The following is a 24,619-nucleotide window of genomic DNA, read 5'->3' as shown; positions in this document are numbered from 1 at the left end:
GAGAAAGCATCTGAAAAAGCTGTGTCAACCCTTAATCTTCTAAATGTGTGTGGGGTGGCTTAAATAAGAGCTGAAGCTACAGTATATAGCCAACATGTTGTAGTGTGAGCCTTAACTAACCATCGTCGTGCCAGCTTCTAGGATAAGTGGCACTCAACCCCTTCAGCCAAGGGCTCCATTTTGAAACAGTATGCATTTTAATGTATTAGGTTGGCACATGGTTGGAGTGGGGGTCATGGGCAACCGAGCTGTGTGTGGGTTTGTATCTATGTGAGTGTGTGTGTGTGTGTGTGTGTGTGTGTGTGTAAGAGAAAGAGAGAGAGTGCTCGCACAAGACGAGTAACGGCTGCTATTCACAACTGTAAGGCCCGTTTTTTCCACTATGTGGCAGAGCTTGAGGATCGCCAAGGCAGCCAGCCTGTGCCCCCGTGGTATGTAGACACTGTCGCTCTCATACACAAGGACAGAGAGTGAGTGTGTGTGTGTGTGTGTGTGTGTGTGTGTGTGTGTGTGTGTGTGTGTGTGTGTGTGTGTGTGTGTGTGGAGATAAAGAGCGAGAGGGGGAGAGTTGGGAGAGTTTACAGTACAGCCTGCAGGAGACAACGTCAACTGACCCTCCGATAAAGCAAAAACATTTTATCACTAAGAGACAACACAAAGCCAGACATAAATATGGTGTCATCAACAAACACACTGTAGTTATGATAAGAGACAATGATGTTTTCCATTTCTTTTGCAGTGCCGTTCAGTTCATGCCAAAATACTAAGTCGGTTCGTTGGAGAACTAAGATGAAGTCATCTGCTCAAATTTGCAGTCTCATTTACTTTAATCTGATATCTATTGATTTAAATCATAATTGTGCACACTTTTTACATTAAGTTTGAGGATGGCTCCTTGTCTTAGGGCGCTTTCAAAACTAACATTTAGTCCGTTTTAATCAAATGTGCGGTTCAACCCCTGGTGTGGTTAGCTTGGACAGTTGTGAACACAGTAATCGTACTCGGGTGTGGACCAAAAAAGGCTGCCTGTGCGGGCATTTGTTGAGATGATCGCAGGTAAACGACATGTTAACCTGAGTGGAAGAGGACTGACCTGGACTTCTGCAGAAGTTCGATGTTTACTTCTGGGAAGAGAACATACAGAATATGCTAAATAAAGTCCACAAAAATAGTGAGTTTATAAAGTAATTGGAGATAAGCTAGAGGAGGAGGGATACAGTTATGTTAGATCAGTGTTGATTCAAAGTGAAAAACTTCGACAGCGCATATTTCAAAGTCTGCAATTCCCCGCATAGAAATGAAAAAGATGAATTTGCTCCTTCGTACACGCCCCTCAGTAAATAATTTTTTTTTATTTGGTTCACTTTAATTTGTGCGATTTGAAACCAAACCAGACTAAATAGAAAATAAACCAAAAGTATCAATTTCACTCTGATTCGGACTAGAAAAACGGACTATGGCTTGTAAAAGTGCCCTTAAAGGTGCAGTGTGTAGGATCCGGGGAGCGTCTAGTGGTGAGGTTGCAGATTGCAACCAACTGAAACTACTCCCATGTGCCAAGCGTGAAAACATGAAAATGCAAATGTCCCTATCTAAAGCCAGAGTTTGGTTTGTCCGTTCTGGGCTACTGTAGAAACATGGTGTCCGGCTCCGTGAAGAGAACCCGCTCCGTATGTAGATATAAACGACTCATTCTAAGGTAACAGAAACACAATGATTCTTATTTTCAGATGATTATACACTAAAGAAAACATAGTTATTAATGTTATATTCCATTTCTGCCTATAGATCCCCCTATATGTTACACACTGGTCCTTTAAATGTGATTCCTTTTGTTAAATGAAAAAAAGGGGTTTGTAGAAAATCCTGTTTATATTCTATAGTCTTGTCTACACAGGAGGTTTCAGCCGCTTCTATTTTAATCAATACAGCCATCTAAACACAGCCACTATATTTGGCGCTTCACTCTCGCTTTACGCTCGCAGCCGCAACCCAAAATACATTTCTACGCTTCAAGACAATTTTCTTCACTTTTACGTGCGTGGCTACAGCGATTGTGTATTCTGCTCTGAGCACTGTGACCTACACACCTGTGGAGACACTGAGGACTGAAGCTCCTGTAATGTATTGAAAGATACGGTGTAATGTATAAAAGGTATCAGTACCAAAAAAAAATCAATACCCAGCCCTATGTGGCAGGTACCAAACACATGCCGCTCTGAGCCTAGAGACCATTTTTCCAAAGCAATACTTTACCTTTCAACCAAACAGTCAAACACCAGTGTAACATGAAAGAGGCTGGGCGTTCAGTACGACACTGGTGACAATTTGTTGATACAGGCGGAGGAAGCACTCTGTGCCCTATCATTGCATGTCGGATGACAACAGTGCCAGGCTCCAACCCACTCATTATAATCATTATTTCAGGGAAAGGGAGAAGCCTAAAGCTCATATCCTTTCATTGCCATTATATCCCGTCACAGCGCGATGCAAGCAGACAAAGACAACTGTCGTCAACATGAAATGCAGCACAATTCAGAAAACAAAAGAATGCTACAATAATCAAAACCACATGAATAAATACCGAGACCTGTACATGATGTGATAACATATCTGCATTATTAAAAAATATCTGGCATTTGAATAAAAAAAAAAAAAAACAGCCTTTTTACTCCATGTATGCCTATCAGCCCACTTTCACTGGAATGAATGGAAGCGATTTGGCTCTGTGCTTCTGCAATCAGTGCGTCTTGTTTAAACTGAAATAGATTTCTCACCCCGGCATAGTTCAGCCAAGAGGCAGAGCAGCCTCTCTAAAATAAAAACTGAAAGACAGGAAAAAAACACATGCACATCTGAAAATCTCGCTACCGGCTATGGTGCAAAATGGCACCACATTATCGGGGGGGATTAATGATTACTTCACAAACTGGGTGCGAAACAAAACAGGCTGAATAAACCAGAGAGAAATAAAAGCTGATCACAGGATTGGGAGAATAAAAGAGGGATGTTAAATCATTGAGATTTAAATGGGAGTTTGGATTTGCGGGGTTGATGGCTTCCCTATCTGGGTGTCAAGCGTGTAGCGTGGGTGTGCGAAACAACATCCAAACATCCCTAAATCCCCCAGGCGCCTTTTGAGAGGCAAAAGAATCTGGGGAAAGGGACTGTCGGGAGGAAAAACAGGAGTGGAGGTTAGGGAAGGTGGGGGGGGTGGGAGAGGGAGATATAGAGAGTGTGTAATAGGGAGAGAGAATCAATGGGTACCCCCGGAGGAAAATAAAAGCCATGACATCATCGTATGGCAAGGAGCAAGGAGTGGGGAGGGCGAGGAGTAGGGGGGAGAGAGAGGGAGGGAGAAGGGAGAGACAAGAGCACCCACAGTCACCCATTCTGCCTCTCGGGGCCCATCCTCTGGAATGGATAAGAGCCGAACAATGCGCTCTCAATGAATGGGATCCCAAATCCCACAGGAGAAAAACAAATCACCAGTGGGAAAGGGGGAGGGCGAGGGAGAGATGGAGAAAGAGACAGAGAGAGAGAGATGGAGAGAGAAAGGGAGACCCTTAAAAAGATGTGCACACAAAGCAACAAAGCATCTTGGGACATGTAGAGCAAGGCAAGTAGAGATTGAGACAAAGCTGCCTTTGTCCCTCCCGGCTGGTGGGTGGCTCGGTGCGAAGGATTTGAACATGGCAGCTTTTACATCAGAGCTCTCCAATATATTGATCGGGGGCCATGTAATCCCTCAAATGATCAATGAAAAGGTTGGATCAACTCTGGGTGTGTTGTTTGTTGGGTTTACATGACAAGAGCATGTGGGAGTGCAGGAACGGGGCTTTACGTAACTCGTCAGGGGAGCTTTGAGTTGTGTTCAAAGTTTGGCCTGCTGCTCGTGATGCCGCTTTGACGGAGACACGTGAGGCAAGGAGGGATGTTCGGGGACCCTCTGATCACAGCACCTCCTCGCATAAGTCAAAATAGGATGCTTAATTGCATTCCTCATCACACAGTGTTAATAAATAAAAGTCACAGCCTTCACTTGGAGGGCTCAATTTGTGCGAGCGAGTGTGTACATGCCTGCGTGTTTTTCGCGCGAGTGTGTATGCTCTCAAACAAAAGAGCTTCCGTTCCTCCGTGATTACAGCGCTGGTGCTGTAAGCCAGAACAGAGAAAAATAAATTAGAATCACAAGAAGAAAAGTCTTTCATGTCTGATGCTTTGATAACAAAAAAACAAGCAGGTTCCCACAAACTAGAATAACGTTGGCTTATAATTCGGAGCTAGCTGGGGACAACTTGACACAAAATGGAGGATCCGCTCATGAATAAGTCACAATAATAAATGAATAGAAAGGAAGGACTGCGTTGTGACGTTTATTTTTGGGATCGATGAAAAAAAAAGGAAGATGCTGGAAAAAGAAGCATGTGTTGAGATAGAATAATGTAACTGCGAAAGAGTCAAAGAAGACGACTGATCTGGCAGAAATATGATCTTTCTGACAATTCAGAAGCACTTGTGTATGAATGAGCACAATTAACAGCAGGGCTTCTATCATGCTTACAGACACTGCTCCTCCTAAGAGAAACTATGAAACAAGATACAGCTGGAACTATTCTTTAAGTCCCACATTTTACTGAAAGCATACTTGGCATCATATCCATCATGAACAGCGAGGAAAAGAAGCGTTATTTTCTTGTTTCAGGGGTTACAAGAAATTAAATTACAGTTTTGAGTTTCAATATATTGATTTGGTTGTGACATTTAATAAAGAACTGCGTTCAGTTAAGATGCAGTAAAGTTCAGTTTTTAATTTAATTTGTATTGGAAAAAGTCGAGACGGTGCAAAAGGGAGACGAGACATTGACCCAAACGTCCAGGACACAAGCCTCTGAGTTAAAAAATCATTGCCTGTAAGTATACAGAAATAACCTGGAGTCAAACACAGTATCTCTACCAGCTTAGAGGTACTGACCCTGACCTTTAACCTCTGACCTCCGTGTAAAGGGTTGGAGTAAGGCTGCAACTACAACATATTCTCACTCACAACTCGTCAAATACCGGCGCCTGGTCAGTGCCCCTCGGCATCAGAGACCAACGCACGGGGTACCCCTCTTGCGTTACTTTTGGAAGTGTCAGGGACGGCATGTAAATATATACGCTTGTTACATGCATAGTGTCCTTTCAAAATAAACTTCCGTATTCACAGAAAGTTAGGTTTAGGCAGCACAGCCACTTAGTTAGGATTAGGAAACGGTTGTGGTTGACGTTAACTTCACTGACTAACGACTCACAGGACTGCGATACCGATGAGTCACGATACTAAAGACTGACGTGACAAAATAAGTCAACGTTACTTTTAAATTCACACGGGTTCCGAACACTGGTCTCCTGGTTGAAAGTCTTGTGTTTGTTTGACCCATCCAGCAGCCGCTCCCACCCGCCCTGAAAAATGAAGTACATACTGACGCTAAAGGGTGCCTCCATGCGTCGGTTTCCGATTCCGAGGGGCACTTACCAAATGGCGGAATTTGACGAGCTGTGAGTGAGAACGGGTTGGCAACTAACCTCTTGACAAGTTTTTTAACAATAAATGAATCGATTAGTACACAACGTGTGAGCAAGTGTGAAAAAGGCCCAACATGCAGTCTTTAAATTTCTTGTTTTGTCTGGCTAAAAGCCTAAAACCCAAACATATTCAATTTCAAATGACACAAAACAGACAAAAACGGAAAATCCTCACATTTGAGAAGCTAGAAACTGAAGGACTGGGAATGAAACAAGTATTTGGGTGTTATTATTTGAATCAAAATGCCACAGCAGTCTACAAAGTCATTCTCAAGTTCACTATCAACTATCAACTTTAGTGTCCTACCAAGTAAATTGGGGACTCCCGCTCTGGGAGAAAGCTGTCCTTGCTCACAAATTTTGATTGAATGTTCGAGGGCCGTAGGAGAAACAAGAAAAATCAGTTTGGGATTTTGTCCTGAAGCTGCATTTAGTTCATTTTTTTCCCCCTTTTGCGGTTTGAAACTCAAAAGAGCGTTGCCGTATCAATTCTCATCAAGTCTCTCTGCTATCAGTTAAACATATCCTTTGAAGTCAGAGCCAGCATGTGGAAGCTACATTAGCTCACCAGCTCTTACCCCGTGCCTCTGCGGCCTAGCGTGTCCACAATAAATATTGAAATCGGCGGCGGCTGCCTTGCAAGTGGATGTTCTGTATTATACATGTCACCCTACTCTGGGTCGGCGGAGCAGTGGCTCATTCTAATGCCACAGGACAGAAAGAGAGAGACACCATGACTGGCAAGGGACTTCAACTCTCATCAAAGCGACATCAGAGTGTCTACTTGCATGTTTATGAATTAAAAAGAAGATGGATACTGTGTGGAAAAAAGAGGGCTAAAACAATAGTGGTGGAGGGACACAGAAGGAAAGAACAGAGAGCGAGAGAGTGAGACAGCACTCTGTTTCACCACACATTCAGGATGCCCCAAGCTCATCACAGTCTTTTACATACGGTAGGAGTACAGTACACTCAAAGGAGTCGCAAAAGAAGAACAAAAACATTTTTCCGCTCCTTCTTTGGGGGAAATATTTGCTTTTTTAATGTAAAATCATAGCTTTACCTCTTAAAGCCTCTAAAAGCTTTGCTTAAAGGGATAGTTTGGATGTTTTGAAGTGGGGTTGTATGAGGTACTTATTCATATTCAGTGTATTACCTACAGTAGATGACGGTCTGCACGCCCCCAGTTTGGAGAAGCAGACAGGAGTTACCGCATGGAAGCAAAGCAATGTTACTGCTGCGGACAGGGCCGGCAGCAAAACACATTTTAACCACCTAAAAGAAAGGCTCACCTAAAAAAAAATCTATATCAGTTTAAGTGTTCGCTATATTTAGAATATTTACCTTGCCGTGACACAGCTATGCAGTCTACGTTACCACCGTGGAACTGAAGCCGTTATCTATGGTCTCGCCAAAGCAACCAGACTCCATTGAAAAAAAACTGTAATTTTACCTTGCTGCCTTAATCAGTTAGTTTGTTTGTGTTATTGTGTGACTCTAGTTCGTTCAGATTCACCAAATTCATATAATAGCACAAACAAACTAACCGATGGAGCAATCCCCCTCTATTTTTCAATCGAGTCCGGTGGCTTTGGCGAGAGCTCAGATGGATACAACGACTTCAGCTCCCCGTCGGAAAGGGCTGTTTGACGTCAAGGTAAAGCGGGGAAAATATTTCAAATATAGCATATTGATTTTTTCTTTTAGGTGGGCCTTTCTTTTAGGTGACCCCCGTCCACAGCAGTACATTGCTTTGCTTCCATGCAGTAACTCCTGTCTGTTTCTCCAAACTGGGCACGTCCCACCGTCATCTACTGTAGGTAATACACTGACTATGGATAAGTACCTCATACCCCACTTCAAAACATCCAAACTATCCCTTTAAGCAAAGCTTTTAGAGGCTTTAAGAGGATAAGCTATGATTTTACATTAAAAAAAGCAAAATATTTCCCCCAAAGAAGGAGCAGAAAAATGTTTTTGTTCTTCTTGCGACTCCTTTGAGTGTACTGTACTCCTACCGTATGTAAAAGACTGTGATGAGCTTGGGGCACCCAAGTGCATTGCTTTGCTTCCATGCAGTAACTCCTGTCTGTTTCTCCAAACTGGGCGTGTGCCCACCGCCATCTACTCTAGGTAATACACCGACTATTGATAAGTACCTTTAAGGTGCTCACAGTTGATAAAACTATGTGACCTCTGATGAGGGGTTTTGAGTTTACTTTTACATCTCGTTTACAAGCCAAAAAGGTTGTGAACCATCGAGCTAGATGACTCCTTTTGCAGCCTATGCCCAATGACGGCCCCTGGTACTTTCCTCCACACGATACGGGATGTTTGCCTGTAGCATCTTTCTGGAAAAAGGTATCTCTTACAGTATAATGTCAACTGTAGTCCATAATGGTGCCCACAACCATATCATCCAGCATTTTAAAACAACAAAGACAGACTGTGCCAGCTGTTTTAGGTACTGCAAAGAATATGATATCCACTCATTAAAAGCCTCCTCATTATCTCTCCATCAAACATTGAATGTGTTCTTTTCTGTCTGTCAAATACTGTACCTGGAGCTTTCTACTGCACAAATTAATGGTGCAACTGAATCTATTATTTATGTCTAGCTGCTGATTCTGTGGACAAATATTTTTAAATATGACTAGTGGCCATTACGCTTACCTCGATCATATATTTAATGTTTAATTCATAATGTCCCTCTTATTATTTTAGTCTTATTTTTAGCTATTATTTGCTTGTTCTCCTCAGGCCTATTTGTGTTGTATGTTATAATGTTTAGAATGTTCGAGAAAAAGTTGATCACAAAACAACAATGATTGTCTTACCACCACTAAATCTCAAAATGTTAGCTTGCAATGAGTAGCTTAATCAGAAATTTCGGTTGGAAAGACTTAAATCGCCGTCCAATCATTCAGGCTTCCACTACTCAGGTTTGTTCAACCCCATTGCAGGGAGCTGTGGTGTGTATATTTCTTGCTGATTTTGCCACAGAAGCAAACATCTAAACCTACAAAATCAATAATTTTGTCTCGGTTTTTATCTCTTGCGTCATATTCTCTTGTCCTCAGCAAGAGAGCGTAAGCAGCACAGAAAAAGTATAAAGTGAGGCGTTAACTACACAACAACCTAAAATGTTACGTAAAAGAGCCGTGTTTGTGCTCCAGCAGCCAAGAGAAGAAGGTTCACCAATACCAAACTGTATATAAGAAGTGGATGTAGTCACCGTGACGTCACCCATTGGTTTGTGGACTATGGCTTTGAAGCCTAAAGTTCAGCATTTTGGCCGTCGCCATCTTGATTTTTGCAACCAGAAGTGACACGAGAGGGTGGAGCTAAGTACAACCGAACTCTGAATAAGACATTTCCAGGTGACCGAAATGTTACAATTAACTTTCATGAACTGAAAACACACTGTGAAAGGGTTAAAGCTATAGGATGAAAATACAGACAACACCCAGACCGGACAACACCGTGGTAGCAACCTGTCAATCACAAGGTAGCCACGCCCCAAAGCATCCTCTGCTTTATGGTCTATTTGACTCTAAATGGGACCATAATTTACTAAATAAACATCATGCTGTATTGAAGAAGACTTGAAACTAGCGATTGAGACCATAAACTCATGTTTACAATGTTTACTGAGGTAATAAATCAAGAGAGAAGTAGGGTCATTTTCTCATAGACTTCTATACAATCAGACTTTTTTTTGCAACCAGAGGAGTCGCCCCCTGCTGGCTATTAGAAAGAACGCAAGTTTAAGGCACTTCAGCATTGGTTTCACTTTTCAGAACCAGAAGTTGCCGACTGATACCAGGTAGAAGGCAGAAAGCCATGGATTGCTGTTTTTACTTGCTTCTCTTCGAGAACAGCTTTATCCCACAAAGACCAAACCTCTGTAGACGACACACCTCCGAATTAAAATGGGTAAATTGTGTACTTCTATTTCAAGGTCTGTGCAGTTGGAAAATAATAATAATAATCTAGAGTCTGGATGGCGTGCTTTGCGAAAACCATTTTAAAACACAGATACAAGCACAGATTCTTGATGTTTTCTGTGTGTGGATGAAACTCTGCACATCATTAACTACAACTGTATATGCCTGAGGTGAAGAGACATCCCATACTACTATTATTACCACCACTATACAGCCATTAATCCATAGTTCACATGAACACAATGAACTGCGAAGGACATTTACACAAATCCCCCACTCTCCTCCACATGTTTCATCTTTATTGTCGCCTTCATCCTTTCCCACTGTCATCCTCCAGTTTTCCTCAGCCTCTTTCCTCTATCCTTCGTCCTTCTTATCACCTTCCCATGCATCCTCATATTCTTCCTCCCATTCCATGTTCAGATCCCTTTTTTCCTTCTGGCAGCAGATCACTTAAGTCTTTTTCTGTCTCGGCTGCTTCTCCTTTGGGATAAGAAAACAAGCTGTGCAACAGGTCTCATGTCACACCTACAATGAATGAGGCCATTCCTACCCATCCTTATGAGGATATACTAGAGCTCTTGAAACATTTACGGAGTTGGTGTGAGGACATTTCTACCTGTGCGCCCATGTACTGCAGTGCTTCCTCAGTACAGCAACTTTCCACCGAAGCCGATACAAATTCAGTTTAGGGAAATAGCAGCTCTCCTGGGTGGGGGTGCTATACTGACTGCTGCATGGAAGCAGAAAACAGTGATCTATAATTTCAATATACAGTATGTTGTTTTGGAGGCAGAGGGGGAATGTTATGAAAGAAATCCCCTGACAATAAAGCTTCAATGAAAACAATAACAAATCTAAATATCCTAAAATGCCGTCCTCTTATTTGTCCAAGTGCGTCTTCTAACATCTCCTCCACTGTACTGTCGATATACTGTATGTCACATATTGTTTGGTGTGATGTGAAGCTCCCTGGCAGTCCTCCTCCTCCTCCTCCTCCTCCTCGGGGAGAGTGTTAATGAAGCAGGAGGCTGGTCAGATGGGAGAGTCTCTGACTCTCCACTTGGGTTCCAAGCGATCAATAATATACAGACGGCCACCCTCGCCTTCCTCTCCTTTTCTTTCATTTTCTTTCCTTTATCCTCTTCATCTTCATTATTTTACTCCCCATGTGCTTTCGTATTTGTTTTCACCTCTTCTTCCTCTCCCCTCATATATCCCCTCCTCCTCTCCCCTGACCCCCCATCACCTTTAATCCTCTAATTTCTCCTTCTTGCCGTTTTGCCTTCTTCCCCTCTCTTTTAGACAGTTAGCAGTGAGGATGTTATAAATCTGCCTTGTAATTAGTATGACACTTGCAGCTGAATTTCACTGCTACTCGCAACTAATTTACTTCTCAGTCATCGCAGTGTTTTGACATTGCAGAAGTTGCGCTGAGCAATTGGAAGAAAACAAACTTACTGTCAGGAAACTCTAATCTGAAAACACCGATGGAAATTAAAAAAATAACTGTGCGCACACTCAAACCGCCTTAATGCAAAGTTAAACGAGGTATCCTATCCATCTCTCAGATACTTTACTGGCCCTGAGGGATGCTTTCCAACCTGTGAGGCAACAGTGCCCCCTGCAGGTCACCAGAGGATGTGCACCGCAATAATGTTCAGAGAAGTTGATCCCTCTACACTTCTAACCAGCTTTGTTTTAGCCCCCCCCCGCAGCTATTGCCTCCCACAAGGGGAATTGTGTAAGTGGATTTAAATAAATTAATGCCTCTTCTGCTAGCCTAGGGACAATACAGCAGAAAATTGTCCAGAACAAAAAAAAATCCAACTGCTGTCGCAGTCACGAAGATAAAGAAGAACATATATTTTTTTATAGCTTACGCCTATAGGCCCACATTTACGGCAGCAATTTGAATATGTCATGCCTAATTCCACGTTTAGGCTGAGCCGGCATTCTCTAGGGACTGAATACAAAGCAGTGTGCAAGAAAGACACTTGACTAGTCAGCTGGAACAACACTATCCAGGCTTGGGGGATAATCAGTTTCACCATTTTGAGACCAGTCTTTTTTCTTACTAAAATTTCCGGTATCCATGCCAACAAACAGCAGTCCTGTGCATTTACAATCTGCGGAATATATTTCAAATATTTGTCAAAGCATCAGCAGCCCTTGATTCGTCTTATCTCACCAAGTATGTGGGTGTATTTGAGGTTATTAGAAGAATCACAACATTAAGTCTGGATAAAGGATTGCAATCTAATCACATACTTCAAAGGCTGAAAATCATTTATTGTGAAAAAATAAACAGCCGACTGAGCTCGCACTCCGTTTGATACAGCAACAGAGCAATCGTTCTCCCAGTGGAAAAGAAAGAAATGAGTGAGGGAGGCTCATGAGGTCTCAGCTATTAGAGTAACTACATAGCATTAGCTAATTGGGATCCAAAAAAACTCGACTGAATACAAATGAATGAGATCAGGGAGATGCTACAGTTGAAAGTCACAAAACATATTTGAATCATGTTCCTTAGTGTTTTCCTTTCATACATACACACACACACATATTTAGGGCAAGGCTTCATTAGGATGCCGCAAAACAAAATCCTTTATGTAATACGTTGTTTTTAATTGACTATATGCAAAGACAGAGTATTAAGAATGTAAATTAGGAATCCATATATAGCATCATTAATGACCTCAATAAGGCAGACGTCTAGATTAAATTTAAAACAGATTGTAAACAAGTCTGGATACTGTGCATAACTGGATACAGTTTAATGACAACCCTCCAATAAATGCACATACTGTCCAATTGTAGCTACAGAGAAAGTCTCTCAAGAGAACAAAGACGCCCTGGAGGTTTCAGATAACAAGCTCCCTGATCTCTGGTCTTTACACTACAGTTACTCCGGAGCCAGATGTGCGTCTACCTCTGGGTCAAGACAGACACCGATGGGATTAGCATCTATTAGCACAGAAAGAGGGACAGATTGGAGATGCTTCTCATTTGGCACAAACACAGAACATCCTCTGTGTGATTACAGAGGATAATAAAGATTTTATTTTTAACCAGTTAGTGTGAATGGTAAGAGAAGCAGAGCAAGAAAACTAATGACAGGCGTGTACGCTATGTATGTACGCAGACTGTGTGTGTGTGTGTGTGTGTGTTCACACCTCAGAGTCTTCACTGCGGAGCCCCAGTTGGAGGACAGCACTGGGAGACTTCAGTCTGGCTTGGCTGGACTGGGCCATCTGCAGGTTCAACTGCCAGCCGACATACTCCAGCTGCAACACACAGATGGAGTCAGTATATCTTTCTCAACTTCAATTTAATAAATGCCCTAGACACATTTTCAAAGAAAAACTTTAAGGTGGCACTTTTCTCAAAATATTAGTGGAAGCAGAATTTCTAAAGAAATATGTATATTTGTATATATTTCTGTGTTTAGAGTATTTATATTTTATTAGTCTATTTTCGTCATTATATTCTTGCTATTTGACCTGGATTTTTCACCGTTGCTTGATTATTACCTCCGCCAAGGCCGAAGGCCTAGGAAGGAGGTTAGGTTTTTACCGGCGTTGGTTTGTTGGTTTGTCTGTTTGTCCGTTTGGAGGATTACTCCAAAAGTCCGTGATGGAGGGGTGGAGTATGGCACAATGAACAATCCATTAGATTTTGGTGGTGACCCGGATGATGATCCGGATTCAGGAATTTTTTTAAGCATTACGATCAGCCAGAACATTAAGACCTCTGGGTATAACACATGCGCAGTGTAACTGATGCCGTGTTGATGACGCATGACCCCGCCTTCTTCCTTCAGAGAGAGGGACAGAGAGAGAGCGGGGTGGGGTGGGAACAACTGTAGAATCGGAGTTTTTTCACATTAAACTCTGTGAAATTAAAGTTGAGTTCGACCAAAGCACACTTGGTGATTGTTGGAAAGAGTAACGACAACGGTTTAGGTGAGTTTTATTTAGTTTCTGTCCAGTTTGAATGAAGTGTTTTACGATGCTCCGCTACGTACAGCTGATCTCAACATAAACAACAAAACACGTGGATGATGGCGCAAGCTGAACGGAGAGGGGGGCGGAGGTCTGCGCTCTCCGAGTGCCATTCTAGTTCATATTATTTTATGTTTAAAACACTGTAATTGTTGATTTTGATAAATGTTAATTAACTTTATTATAATTATCGTAAATGAAAATATGCAAATATATAGCACTGCCAATCAAACGGTTAAAAAATTTCTACTTTTTGACCTTTTCTCCGTAACTTAGAGGCATTTTTTGTATTTGTTCTAGGGATGCATCTAATGACTATTTTCATTATTGATCAATCTGCTGATTATTTTAGCCATTAATCAATTAATCATGTGGTCTATAAAACATCACAATATCCCAGAGTACACAGTGATGTCATCAACTGTCATCAACAGTTCGAAACCCAAAAAATATTCAGTTTACGATAATGTAAGACGGAGAGAGGCAACCTGTAATCAAATGTTTGACATTTTTGCTCGAAAAATTAAAACAATGAATCCATTATTGTAATAGTTGTGATTCATTTTCAATCAATGAACTAACTGATTAATCAGCTAATAGTTGCAGCTCTGATTTGTTCCGGACTTTCTGACTTATTGTCCGCTTATTTATGTGAAATTGTGACTCTCACTTTTGTGTTCCTATTTTATGAAGATGAGACTTCTGCGAACCCGGCCTTATAAATAACACATTTCTTCACAGTTCTCAAGAACTCTACACACACAAATATAACCTAACCCACACATGTCAGGTGATCTGTGTACGAAATAAATACAAAAAAACAAAAATATTTTTAGACATTTTGTTCATCTATATTATATATTTTCTATTTTAATATGAGTGTGTTGCTGTGTACATATTTCTCCATGTGAATGTCTGTGATTATTTGGTAACCTTAAAGCCTCTGAACCTCCACACAGGTGTTTTCACTTAACCTGGTTGATTAGACCTCTGCTCAGGACTGTGTGGGCGTGTACAGACTAATTGATCAACATCTTCCTGTTAGTCTACTGTTATAGTTTTGTTGCACCTGTTAGGGCAGGACAAATTGCACCTTTATCATTCTTATTGGTAGATGAAGATTTGTGACCTAATATATTCTCATCATAGCTCGACCCACCTACAACCAGAAGTCTAATCAGCCAGAAGAACTGAAAACACCTGAGTGGGTGTTCAGAGACTTTAAAGATACTGATGCCTTGGTAGAATTGACCTGATTATGTACACACCTACCTGCTTGAATGCACCTGTGTCAATTATCCAGTGCTACCCTGATTACAATTGCCTGGCAGCTGACACCAGCCTTGGTATATTTGTGAGTTGCAACTTATTTTTACATGCTATGAAGAAGAGTTGAAACGAGCAGGCGCTAAACCCATTTATCAAAGACTATTGATTTTTGCAAAACAGTGTGCCTTGGTATTTTTCGGTTATGACCAGTGGTGGAATGTACATTTACTCCAGTACTGTGCTTAAGTACAATTTTGAGGTGCTTGTACTTAACTTGAGTATTTCCATTTTCTGCTACTTAATATGTATTTGTTAGTGATCAAAAAATTATATAATATTTTATAATAATACAACACTTTGAAAGGAGCCCTTCTGCATACTGACTACTTTTACTTTTGATACTTTCAGTACATTTTGCTGTTAATACTTCTGTACTTTTACTTAATGAGCATTCTGAATTCAGGACTTTTACTTTTAATGGAGTATTTTTAGACTGTGGTATTTGTACTTTTACTTAAATAAAAGTTCTGAGTACTTCTTCCACCACTGGTAATGACTTATTGACTGACTTATTGATCACAAAGCTAACAAGTCTAACATTTATTTTTTTGGTCTCATTGTTTTGCATTTGTTCAAATTGGTTGGTATTTATTTGTGGATTGGAAAATCCATTTGTGAACACTGATACATTACCCACAGATCATAATATACATTTGCAAATCTTGTTTGTTATTTGTGGATCATAAAACGTGCATTTGTCACCAGGGTAGAGACTAATTTCTCTCCATAGTTAACCTCTAGTTGGATCAGTGTTTAATTGATATGGTACCACTAGTGGGACAGCGAGTATTTTATGACATATCAAGGAACAATAAGGTGGCTAGTAGTGCGTTAACTGGTTTCAATGGCAAATGTATAAATCCTGTAAAAGCCTAAGATCTTACTCAAAGTCTGAGAAATGACAAAAAACAAAACACTGTTTTCTATTCAATGGAAAAAAGTGAGGTATAAAGTCAAAGCAGTAGAGGTCGCCTGGAGGATCAACGGCTGTCACGGCCTTCTGCTGGCAACAACAAATTCAAGGGGGGCCAAGAGAGATGACTTGCGAGACCCACGCAGGTGAGATGTCTTCATGTATGAAAGCAGCAACATCTCCAGCGTAATGTGACTGATGCGTACATGCTGCGTATTTACTCAGTGTTAGATCTTAATTCCCTTGACTTTGTAAGGAATGTTGTTTGAAGTGTCAGTACTTAATCAACTTATAGAGAGGAACACGTTTTTAAAATTTATGTGACAACTTGTGTGAGCTGTGAAAGAGCTCTTTGTATTCCAAACAGCTGGAATGAATTCACGCAAAAGCAGGTCAGTCTTAATATGGATTGTCGGATGTTGATTCTCAATTTAGTATCAAGTGACTATAGTGTTCTGTTCTTACAAAACAGTGCTCAGTTCAAAAGGGATAAAACTGTGAAAAGTGGGCTATAATTACAGTGTCTGGCAGAGGATTCATCTTTAGAAACATGGTCAGCTTTAGCTTTAGGTTTGCCATGGTAGGTGTAGGTAAGGTTCAGAGTTAGAGCTGAAAAACAGTCTGATGGTAAAAAGGACCGTTTATTATTCTTACCTTCTTTGGGGCAAAGGTACTGTGTTTTAGTTTCTCCACCATCTCAGGTCCAGTTGTGGCCCAGGTTTGAGAGAACACCTCCGCCTTGTCTGGGTTTAGATGAACCGCCTCCAGCTGCTGCTGCAGAGAGGCTGGCTTTACATTATGATACACTGCCTACAGAGGAGAGGAGGTACAGGTTAGAGTAGTAACTTTATATCAAATTCTACCATTAACCACCATGTCTTACGGGGTGTAACAGATCACTCTTACGATCCCATTTACCCCCAATGTTCAAGACTGCTGCAGTACAACAACAATTCATGATACAACAGTGACCCCAGCTGGAGAATAGGGCTCACAACATGATCCACACTAACAGGCACAAAAGCTACATGCCAATTTCTATCGCTCTTACTTTCTTATAGTGAGGGTCTTATCAGATGTCTCCACATACTGTGTTATTTAAAATATGCACTTAATATACAATTTCAACCAGAGATTTGGTCAGCTGTGGTCATTTGTCTCTTTTCATGACCATGGCAGGCAAAGTGATGCAGACATAAATGGTCTCTTGGGAGCACCTGCACATTCACTGTAGATAATAACATTCACTTTTTTTACAGTAAGGTCACCAAGATAGTGACTTGCCTTTGGGGTCTGAAGTTGTGAGTTCGAGACCCGATCGAGGCAGAACGAACATGCTAATGCCTTAAAAGGATTAATGATGATGGACCGTCCTGTACTTCTCATTTGTCTTCCTCCTCTTCCTTTTTTCTTCTTCCTCCTTCTTCTTCTTCTTTTTCAAAATGCTCAGCCCTAACCCACAACTGCGCAGCAGGTATAATCTTTTTTTTTTTTTTCTGATTATTTGTCTCAGTTAAATGCTGCTGTGTAATGAAAACAATCCCTGGAGGTAAATATAAAGTGGACAATTTCTGTCTGCACTGAAACAACATATTTAACTGGGTTAGAGTCATCATATTTCTTCTTTCCCACATCTAAAGCAATGTAAATCTCCATACAAAACTTTTTTCTAACTTGGCCTCCTCCATCTTGCCTAATGGTGAGCCATTAAAAATAATGAATATTCTTCAAAAACAAAGAGTTATCATACAAAGAACTCCAACCTAGCAAACTTACCATGTTTCACAATCACATTATAAACACAAATCAGGTAAAACCCTTACAATAATGTAACAAACTGTAAATGTAACAAACAAACTGGTGCATCATGGAAAACACATCACATCCTCTTAATGACCTCCTGGTCAAACAGTGGAGCACTTTCAGTAAGAAACTGATACTGCTCCGCTGTGATAAGGGCCGCTACTGGAGATATTTCCTACCAGCTGCCGTCTCACTGTACAACCAGTCCCCTCTGAGTCAGGACAAAGGGGGTTGGGAGGTGAAGCCTCCTAAAGACTAAAACTAACTTTCTCACCCTGGACTCATACACCTTTTCACCTCCCTTTGAATGATCTGACTCATAACTGCACTTATTTCATTTAACATTTATTTTTGCACTACTTGCACTATGTCCACTTCACAGCATTGCACATGTACTGTATATATCTACAGTAAAATAAATCTTCTACTGTCAACAATATTGTATATTGCTAAATTATCGTTATTGCTAAGTTTTGTATATTGATAAGATATTGTATGGTTTTTTTGCACATTATTTTTGTCTTTTTTGCTAAGCTGTTGTAACAGTGAAATTTCCCGCTGGAATTAATAAAGTGTATATCTATCAAATGTCAGATGACCACTCCTCACCTGCTCTAGTATAAAGGCAGCCGTCTCCAGGACTAGATTGAGAGTCTGTTTATCCAATGAGAGGGCAGCCTGAAGTTTTTCTTCCTCCTCTTCACTGAATGTCCTCTCTCCCTGTGTAGAAAACATAATTAACTGTGTTAATGTGGAAAGATCCTGGAAAAAAAATCCCTGTTTTCGAGAACTACCTGCTTTCTGATTCTGAAATGTTCAAAATAAAAACAGCTTTAGAATAGATTATGTGGGTGTCAGAAGCCAGCATATTATGTGCAACCATTCAAAATTAATCTGACATTTTGGACAACAATAATAGAGTTAAGGGGGTTTATACCTGGTGTGAATAGAACTTTTCACAGCAGACATTTTGGCTTGTCAGAGCAGGAAAAGCACAAATTAAACTAATGATATTAATAATGGCTCGATTCTAATGTAGTGTAACAGGAAGCCATGTCAGTGAGCAATCATGCGAAACAGTCGGGTATTAATCTTACTGGTAACACCTGTGCTTTTGATGCTGCTATCACATGTCATATTGTCTATTACATTATATATTATTATTATTATCATCAAACAAAGGTGTATTACTTTCTCTTAGAAAATCAAAAAATAGAACTAAACAAACACATTGTTCTTGGAGTGAATGACTGACACCTTGACAGCCAGCCAGGTCTTGTGGAAAAACCAGCATGATCAACAGGGCCAGGCATGTGTGTGCATTCATTAGAGCCGAGTGTGACTGATGCTCCAGTCAGTCATTATGCATGCACTGCTCTCTCTGGCACTACAGCTTTGCAGCAAAAGCCTCAAAAGCCTCTTGTCTTTGGCACAGATAACAGTGTGCCGTCTCTTTACCTTTAGATGAAGCTTTTGTATGATGCGGGAGATCAGCCTGGAGAACTTGTTCACATCAATCGCGTTGATGAAAGTCACCGCTTCTTTTATGCTGTTTGGGAAGAAGAGTCGCGAGTGTTAATGACAACGGTGTAGAAAGCGCTCAGATCTTTTAGTAAAGCAACACAATCAGAGTTTACTGCCAGAGTATGATGTCATACATGAAAGGTATGTCACGCTGGCTGTCAGTGAATTTCAAAGCACCTCTATACATTGACAACAAAGACACAAACTATAAACATACAGACGTAGGCAAAGTTGTTGGTACCCTTCCGTTAAAGAAAGAAAAACCCACAATGGTCACTGAAATAACTTGAAACTGACAAAAGTAATAATAAATAAAAATGTACTGAAAATGAACTAATGAAAATCAGACATTGTTTTTGAATTGTGGTTCAACAGAATCATTTTAAAAAACAAACTAATGAAACGGGCCTGGACAAAAATGATGGTACCCCTAGAAAAGATGTAAAATAATGTGACCATAGGGACATGTTAAACTAAGGTGTGTCCTGTAATTAGCATCACAGGTGTCTTCAAACTTGTAATCAGTCAGTCTGCCTATTTAAAGGGTGAAAAGTAGTCACTGTGCTGTTTGGTATCATGGTGTGTACCACACTGAACATGGACCACAGAAAGCTAAGGAGAGAGTTGTCTCAGGAGATCAGAAAGAACATTATAGACCTTCATGTTAAAGGTAAAGGCTATAAGACCATCTCCAAGCAGCTTGACGTTCCTGTGACTACAGCTGCACATATTATTCAGAAGTTTAAGGTCCATGGGACTGTAGCCAACCTCCCTGGACGTGGCCGCAAGAGGAAAATTGATGACATATTGAAGAGACGGATAATACGAATGGTAACCAAAGAGCCCAGAACAACTTCCAAAGAGATTAGAGGTGAACTCCAAGGTCAAGGTACATCAGTGTCAGATCGCACCATCCGTCACTGTTTGAGCCAAAGTGGACTTAATGGAAGACGACCCAGGAGGACACCAAATCATAAAAAAGCGAGACTGGAATTTTCCAAAATGCATATTGACAAGCCACAAAGCTTCTGGGAGAATGTCCTTTGGACAGATGAGACAAAACTGGAGCTTTTTGGCAAGTCACATCAGCTCTATGTTCACAGACGAAGAGATGAAGCATCCAAAGAAAAGAACACTGTACCTAATGTGAAACATGGAGGAGGGTCGGTTATGTTATGGGGCTGCTTTGCTGCATCTGGCACAGGGTGTCTTGAATCTGTGCAGGGTACAATGAAATCTGAAGACTATCAAGGCATTCTGGAGCGAAATGTGCTGCCCAGTGTCAGAAAGCTTGGTCTCAGTTGCAGGTCATGGGTCCTCAAACAGGATAATGACCCAAAACACAGCTAAAAACACCCAAGAATGGCTAAGAACAAAACATTGGACTATTCTGAAGTGGCCTTCTATGAGCCCTGATCTAAATCCTATTGAACATCTGTGGAAGGAGCTGAAACATGCAGTCTGGAGAAGGCACCCTTCAAACCTGAGACAGCTGGAGCAGTTTGCTCACGAGGAGTGGGCCAACATACCTGTCAACAGGTGCAGAAGTCTCATTGAGAGTTACAGAAATCATTTGATTGCAGTGATTGCCTCAAAAGGTTGTGCAACAAAATATTAAGTTAAGGGTACCATCATTTTTGTCCAGGCCAGTTTCATTAGTTTGTTTTTTTAAATGATTCTGCTGAACCATAATTCAAAAACAATATCTGATTTTCATTAGTTCATTTTCAGTGAATTTTTATTTATTATTACTTTTGTCAGTTTCAAGTTATTTCAGTGACCATTGTGGGTTTTTCTTTCTTTAACGGAAGGGTACCAACAATTTTGCCTACGTCTGTATAGTAGTGACAACATACAGCATCAGCAAAGAGTAGTGTCTTATATCCATTGCAATAGGTTCCACATGGTAAATAAGAGCACAAGTGTGAAGAGTGCATAGCACGCTAAAATAACATTGTGTGCACATACATTTGAGTATAAATTACGCACACACAGACATACTAGATACTGGAGAGTAAATATGCTGTATACACAATTATTTCACTAGCTGTACACAAGCGCATTAAAAAATAAAAGAGTAATAACACAAAGCTGATATACTCCATCAAATGGAGGACTCAAAATGGTACTTGAGTCAAGTAGTAGCATTACAAACACTAATGTATTTAACAAATAACCAGTTCTGAAGAATGGGGGATTTTAGGCCCAGTTTGTGCATCTTACATAAAGAGATACTGGTTTTACACTTGAGAATATCAGTATATACATTATTTGCTTTCCATACAATGGCATACGCTTTTGATTTTTTTCATCCTAAACTTCCTTGTAATGTTATTTTCGTTAATAAAAATTACTACGACACATAAAAGTAGAAGAATTGTGACTTTTAACCCCAGTTTGTGATTCTTGTTTGTACTGTACATTAGAGATGTTTTCACTCAAATGCACCAACACTACATTAACCCTACTAGTCACATAGAGCATGTGTTTTATTGTGTTAGAGGTGGTTTGATTGTCCAATATTGCTGCCTAGTTTCAACCTAAGAAATGCATGAAAGCTACAATATTTTGGTGACGAACACAAGTATAAAACCTTTTTACTGCAAAGTAACTTGTGAACTTGAACTTAAAATTCACCCTTTTGAGATTTTAAAAAGTTGTGGTCTTACTAGAAGACAATAAGCCTTTTTCCACAGCAGACATTTGGACTTGTCATAGCAGGAAAAGCACACAGGTGTAACTAATGACATGATGACTCTGTTGTATTCAAGTGTCTCAGTGAGAGAGACAGTGAGCCAGCATGCAGTAAAGCAGCTAAATGGAGTCCAGCCATCATTCATTTCATTATTTACACCTGTGCTTTTCCTACTGTATGAAGTCTACATGTGTTCAGTGCGAAGGGCCTAGGCTCAAGTGGACTGACAATATCTCAAAGTTTGACTTCAGCACTAAAGTACAGCTACTTTACTCCTGTCCACCACAATGCTTCCTACGAATAAAAGACATTTCATGTAAATGTTACTGAGTGTATTAGAAGGACTTAGCTTGTGTAAAATGTTTCTCTCACCAAAAGAGCAAGAAAACCTTGATAAAGACAGTTTAACGACGACAGCTGTAACACCAGTCATCCCCAAGCTAGTGCACCATGTTAGATAATAATGTGACTTTATGCACCGAATCACACTATTGATAACTTTGAGGATGCCTTCGTGTCTCGCGAGACTACAGCAGGTATTTTAACGTTAGGGGAAGGATTTCTTTTCTCTGAATTAAATGAATAAAAGCTGCCCACCTTTGTGTTTCTTTTATAAAAGAAGTCATTGTTGTCTGTCGCTTTCTGCAAATGAAAAATGAAGAGTGTCAAAGTGTCAAAGCAGCAGCAGCAGCATCCTCAGCATGGATGTATTAAGAGAATATAACATATAAGATGCTCACACTGTTGTCATTCCTCCTTCCTGTTGTCACATGACGACTCACGTGACAAAGTCAGTCAAAGCTGCGCGGTAATGCGCAGTGAGATACAGCACAGAGACAAATAAATAAATAAATCATATAGAGATGAATAAATAGCACTTTAAAAGTGTGTCACAGATGTGTACAATAATGTTACCAGTTAAAGCAACTGTGGCTGCGCGTTGCAATGCTTAAAAGCGTAGTTTGCGTAAAAGCTGCGCACAATAAAAATCTGCTGCAAGAGTCACTACGGAAAAAAGAGATGGACAAACAGAGCCGGCAACAAACGCGCGACAGCAGAGGCATCATTATTGTTTTACAGCCATGATTATAAATTGTATTAAAGGACACCTTATAACCTTAGTGGTGGAGGAAGTAGGCTACTCAGATCCTTTACTAAAGTAAAAGTAGAAATACCATACCAAAAAAAAGTCTCCATTACATGTAAAAGTCCTGAATTCAAAATGTTACTTAACTAAAACTACAGAAGTATTATCAGCAAAATGTACTAATCAAATTAAAAAAATATTATCACAAGTAAACATACTCATTATGCACAATGGCCCCTTTCAATGTGTTATTATATAATATTATACTATTATTCTGTTTTATCATTAAGGAATAAGCCACATGTAAGAGCCTTTTTCATGTTGTAGTACGTCAAATTGGAGCCAATATTAGATACTGGGTAGATAAGTAGAACAGTAGGCTACTGCATCATATCGTTTACACATATCATATGTCTTTGTACGTCAAAAGAAACTAGTAACTATAAGTGTCAAATAAATGTAGCAGAGTAAAATGTACAATATTTCCCTCTGAAATGCAGAAGTAGTAGTGGTGGTAAGCTTGTGCAAGCATAAAATGGAAATACTCAGGTACCAGTAGGGGAGAGCGGGGTAAGATGAGCCAATTTTTGCTTATGCTGTCCTCGAGGTTAGGAAAAATGAGACAGAAGCAGAATGAAAACTTGAACCTTAAATTCAGGATCTCTCCTATCAAATGAAATGATCAGCATGCATCCATCACAAAGCTGTCTGGAAAAAATGACCTTCCCAAAAAAAGTGCTCCTGTGGCTCAACTTGCCCCAGGTAAGGGGTAAGTTGATCCGAGTCAGTGGGTAAGTTGAGCCATCGTGGGGTAAACTGAACATCTGAGTTTTTAAGTTTAAACCTCAGCATAAGTGTGTTAACAAACAGTTTCACAGTTATGAACTTGTGAGAACAAACCACCTGTGAGTTTCAAGACCATTGAACAATCAAAATATCATTCAATATTCGACAATATTCCAGTCGTCAAGGTTGCAGTGAAATATGAACTGTTGCTCCCTCCTTGCAGTTCCTCCAGCCTTTTGAGGTTGAGGTAGCTCCTTCAGCACATCACTCAGTGGAAAAGATGCCTCATCCTTTTCCTTGAATACAAAGGTGGGTTTCTCACGTTAAGTGTTCCCCCGGATTCTTCTGAGAAATCTTGCACTCACTTCGTTGCCCTCCAGGCTCTCAACCAAGCCAATGTAATGGTAGCTTCTGCCTTTGGATACAAAGTTTACTATGACAAAGTCACCAACTGACAGATCTGAGATGTCTGATTCACTTCTCTCATCATTAGAACTCTCATGCTCAGAAGTGTCATCAAATGGGATGGCATCACACTCTCCTCAGAACTGCTGTATGCTGTGATTTTCGTCTTGGTCTTTGGTTTGACCTAGGCCTACCTGCTAAACCCTGCTCTTTCCAGTTGTTGGGGACAGGAAGGTTGTTCTTTCTGCCAATTCCAATGCCAGTTCACAGCATTTCTTTGGAGTAAGGCCATGGAACTGTTCAGCCAGCTTCTTGATATGGTCTGCAAGCTCCTTCTCTACCTCCTCTGTGAGGACCCTCTTTGCCTCTGCTGTTCCACTATAACCAACTGTTTTAACTTCCTTTATCTCCCTCTTCTATAAAGGTTAACACATAAAAAAAATCAAACCAAGTTGTGTAACACTCAACGGTAATACCATTTTATACATCAGAGAATTAATTTGGTTAATTTATGGTGGGGTAAGTTGAGCCAGTGGCTCGGAATAATAGTAGAATATT

General features: G+C 40.5%; 1 protein-coding gene across 3 annotated transcripts in view; it reads right to left on the bottom strand.

The window, feature by feature from the left end:
• Positions 1–22,679, bottom strand: part of commd10 (COMM domain containing 10) — a 72,221-nt gene extending 49,542 nt beyond the window's left edge. The window contains exons 1-7 of one of the 3 annotated variants that reach the window (XM_074637400.1): positions 22,524–22,675; positions 22,381–22,425; positions 19,023–19,113; positions 18,174–18,284; positions 16,416–16,571; positions 12,692–12,802; positions 11,822–12,482 (exon numbers count right to left, since the gene is read on the bottom strand). In XM_074637400.1, the coding sequence (XP_074493501.1) occupies positions 12,444–12,482; positions 12,692–12,802; positions 16,416–16,571; positions 18,174–18,284; positions 19,023–19,113; positions 22,381–22,425; positions 22,524–22,534 (564 nt within the window). In that variant the 5' untranslated portion in view covers positions 22,535–22,675 and the 3' untranslated portion in view covers positions 11,822–12,443. Of the gene's footprint in view, positions 1–11,821; positions 12,483–12,691; positions 12,803–16,415; positions 16,572–18,173; positions 18,285–19,022; positions 19,114–22,380; positions 22,426–22,523 lie in introns of those variants that run through there. The other 2 variants (XM_074637398.1, XM_074637399.1) reach the window with 2 other exon arrangements.
• Positions 22,680–24,619: the final 1,940 nt, after the last annotated feature.

This window comes from Sebastes fasciatus, chromosome 6, assembly GCF_043250625.1.
Source record: "Sebastes fasciatus isolate fSebFas1 chromosome 6, fSebFas1.pri, whole genome shotgun sequence".
NCBI lineage: Eukaryota > Metazoa > Chordata > Actinopteri > Perciformes > Sebastidae > Sebastes > Sebastes fasciatus.
The sequence above is the reverse complement of the archived record's forward strand: the minus strand, read 5'-3'. Positions and strand labels throughout refer to the sequence as shown.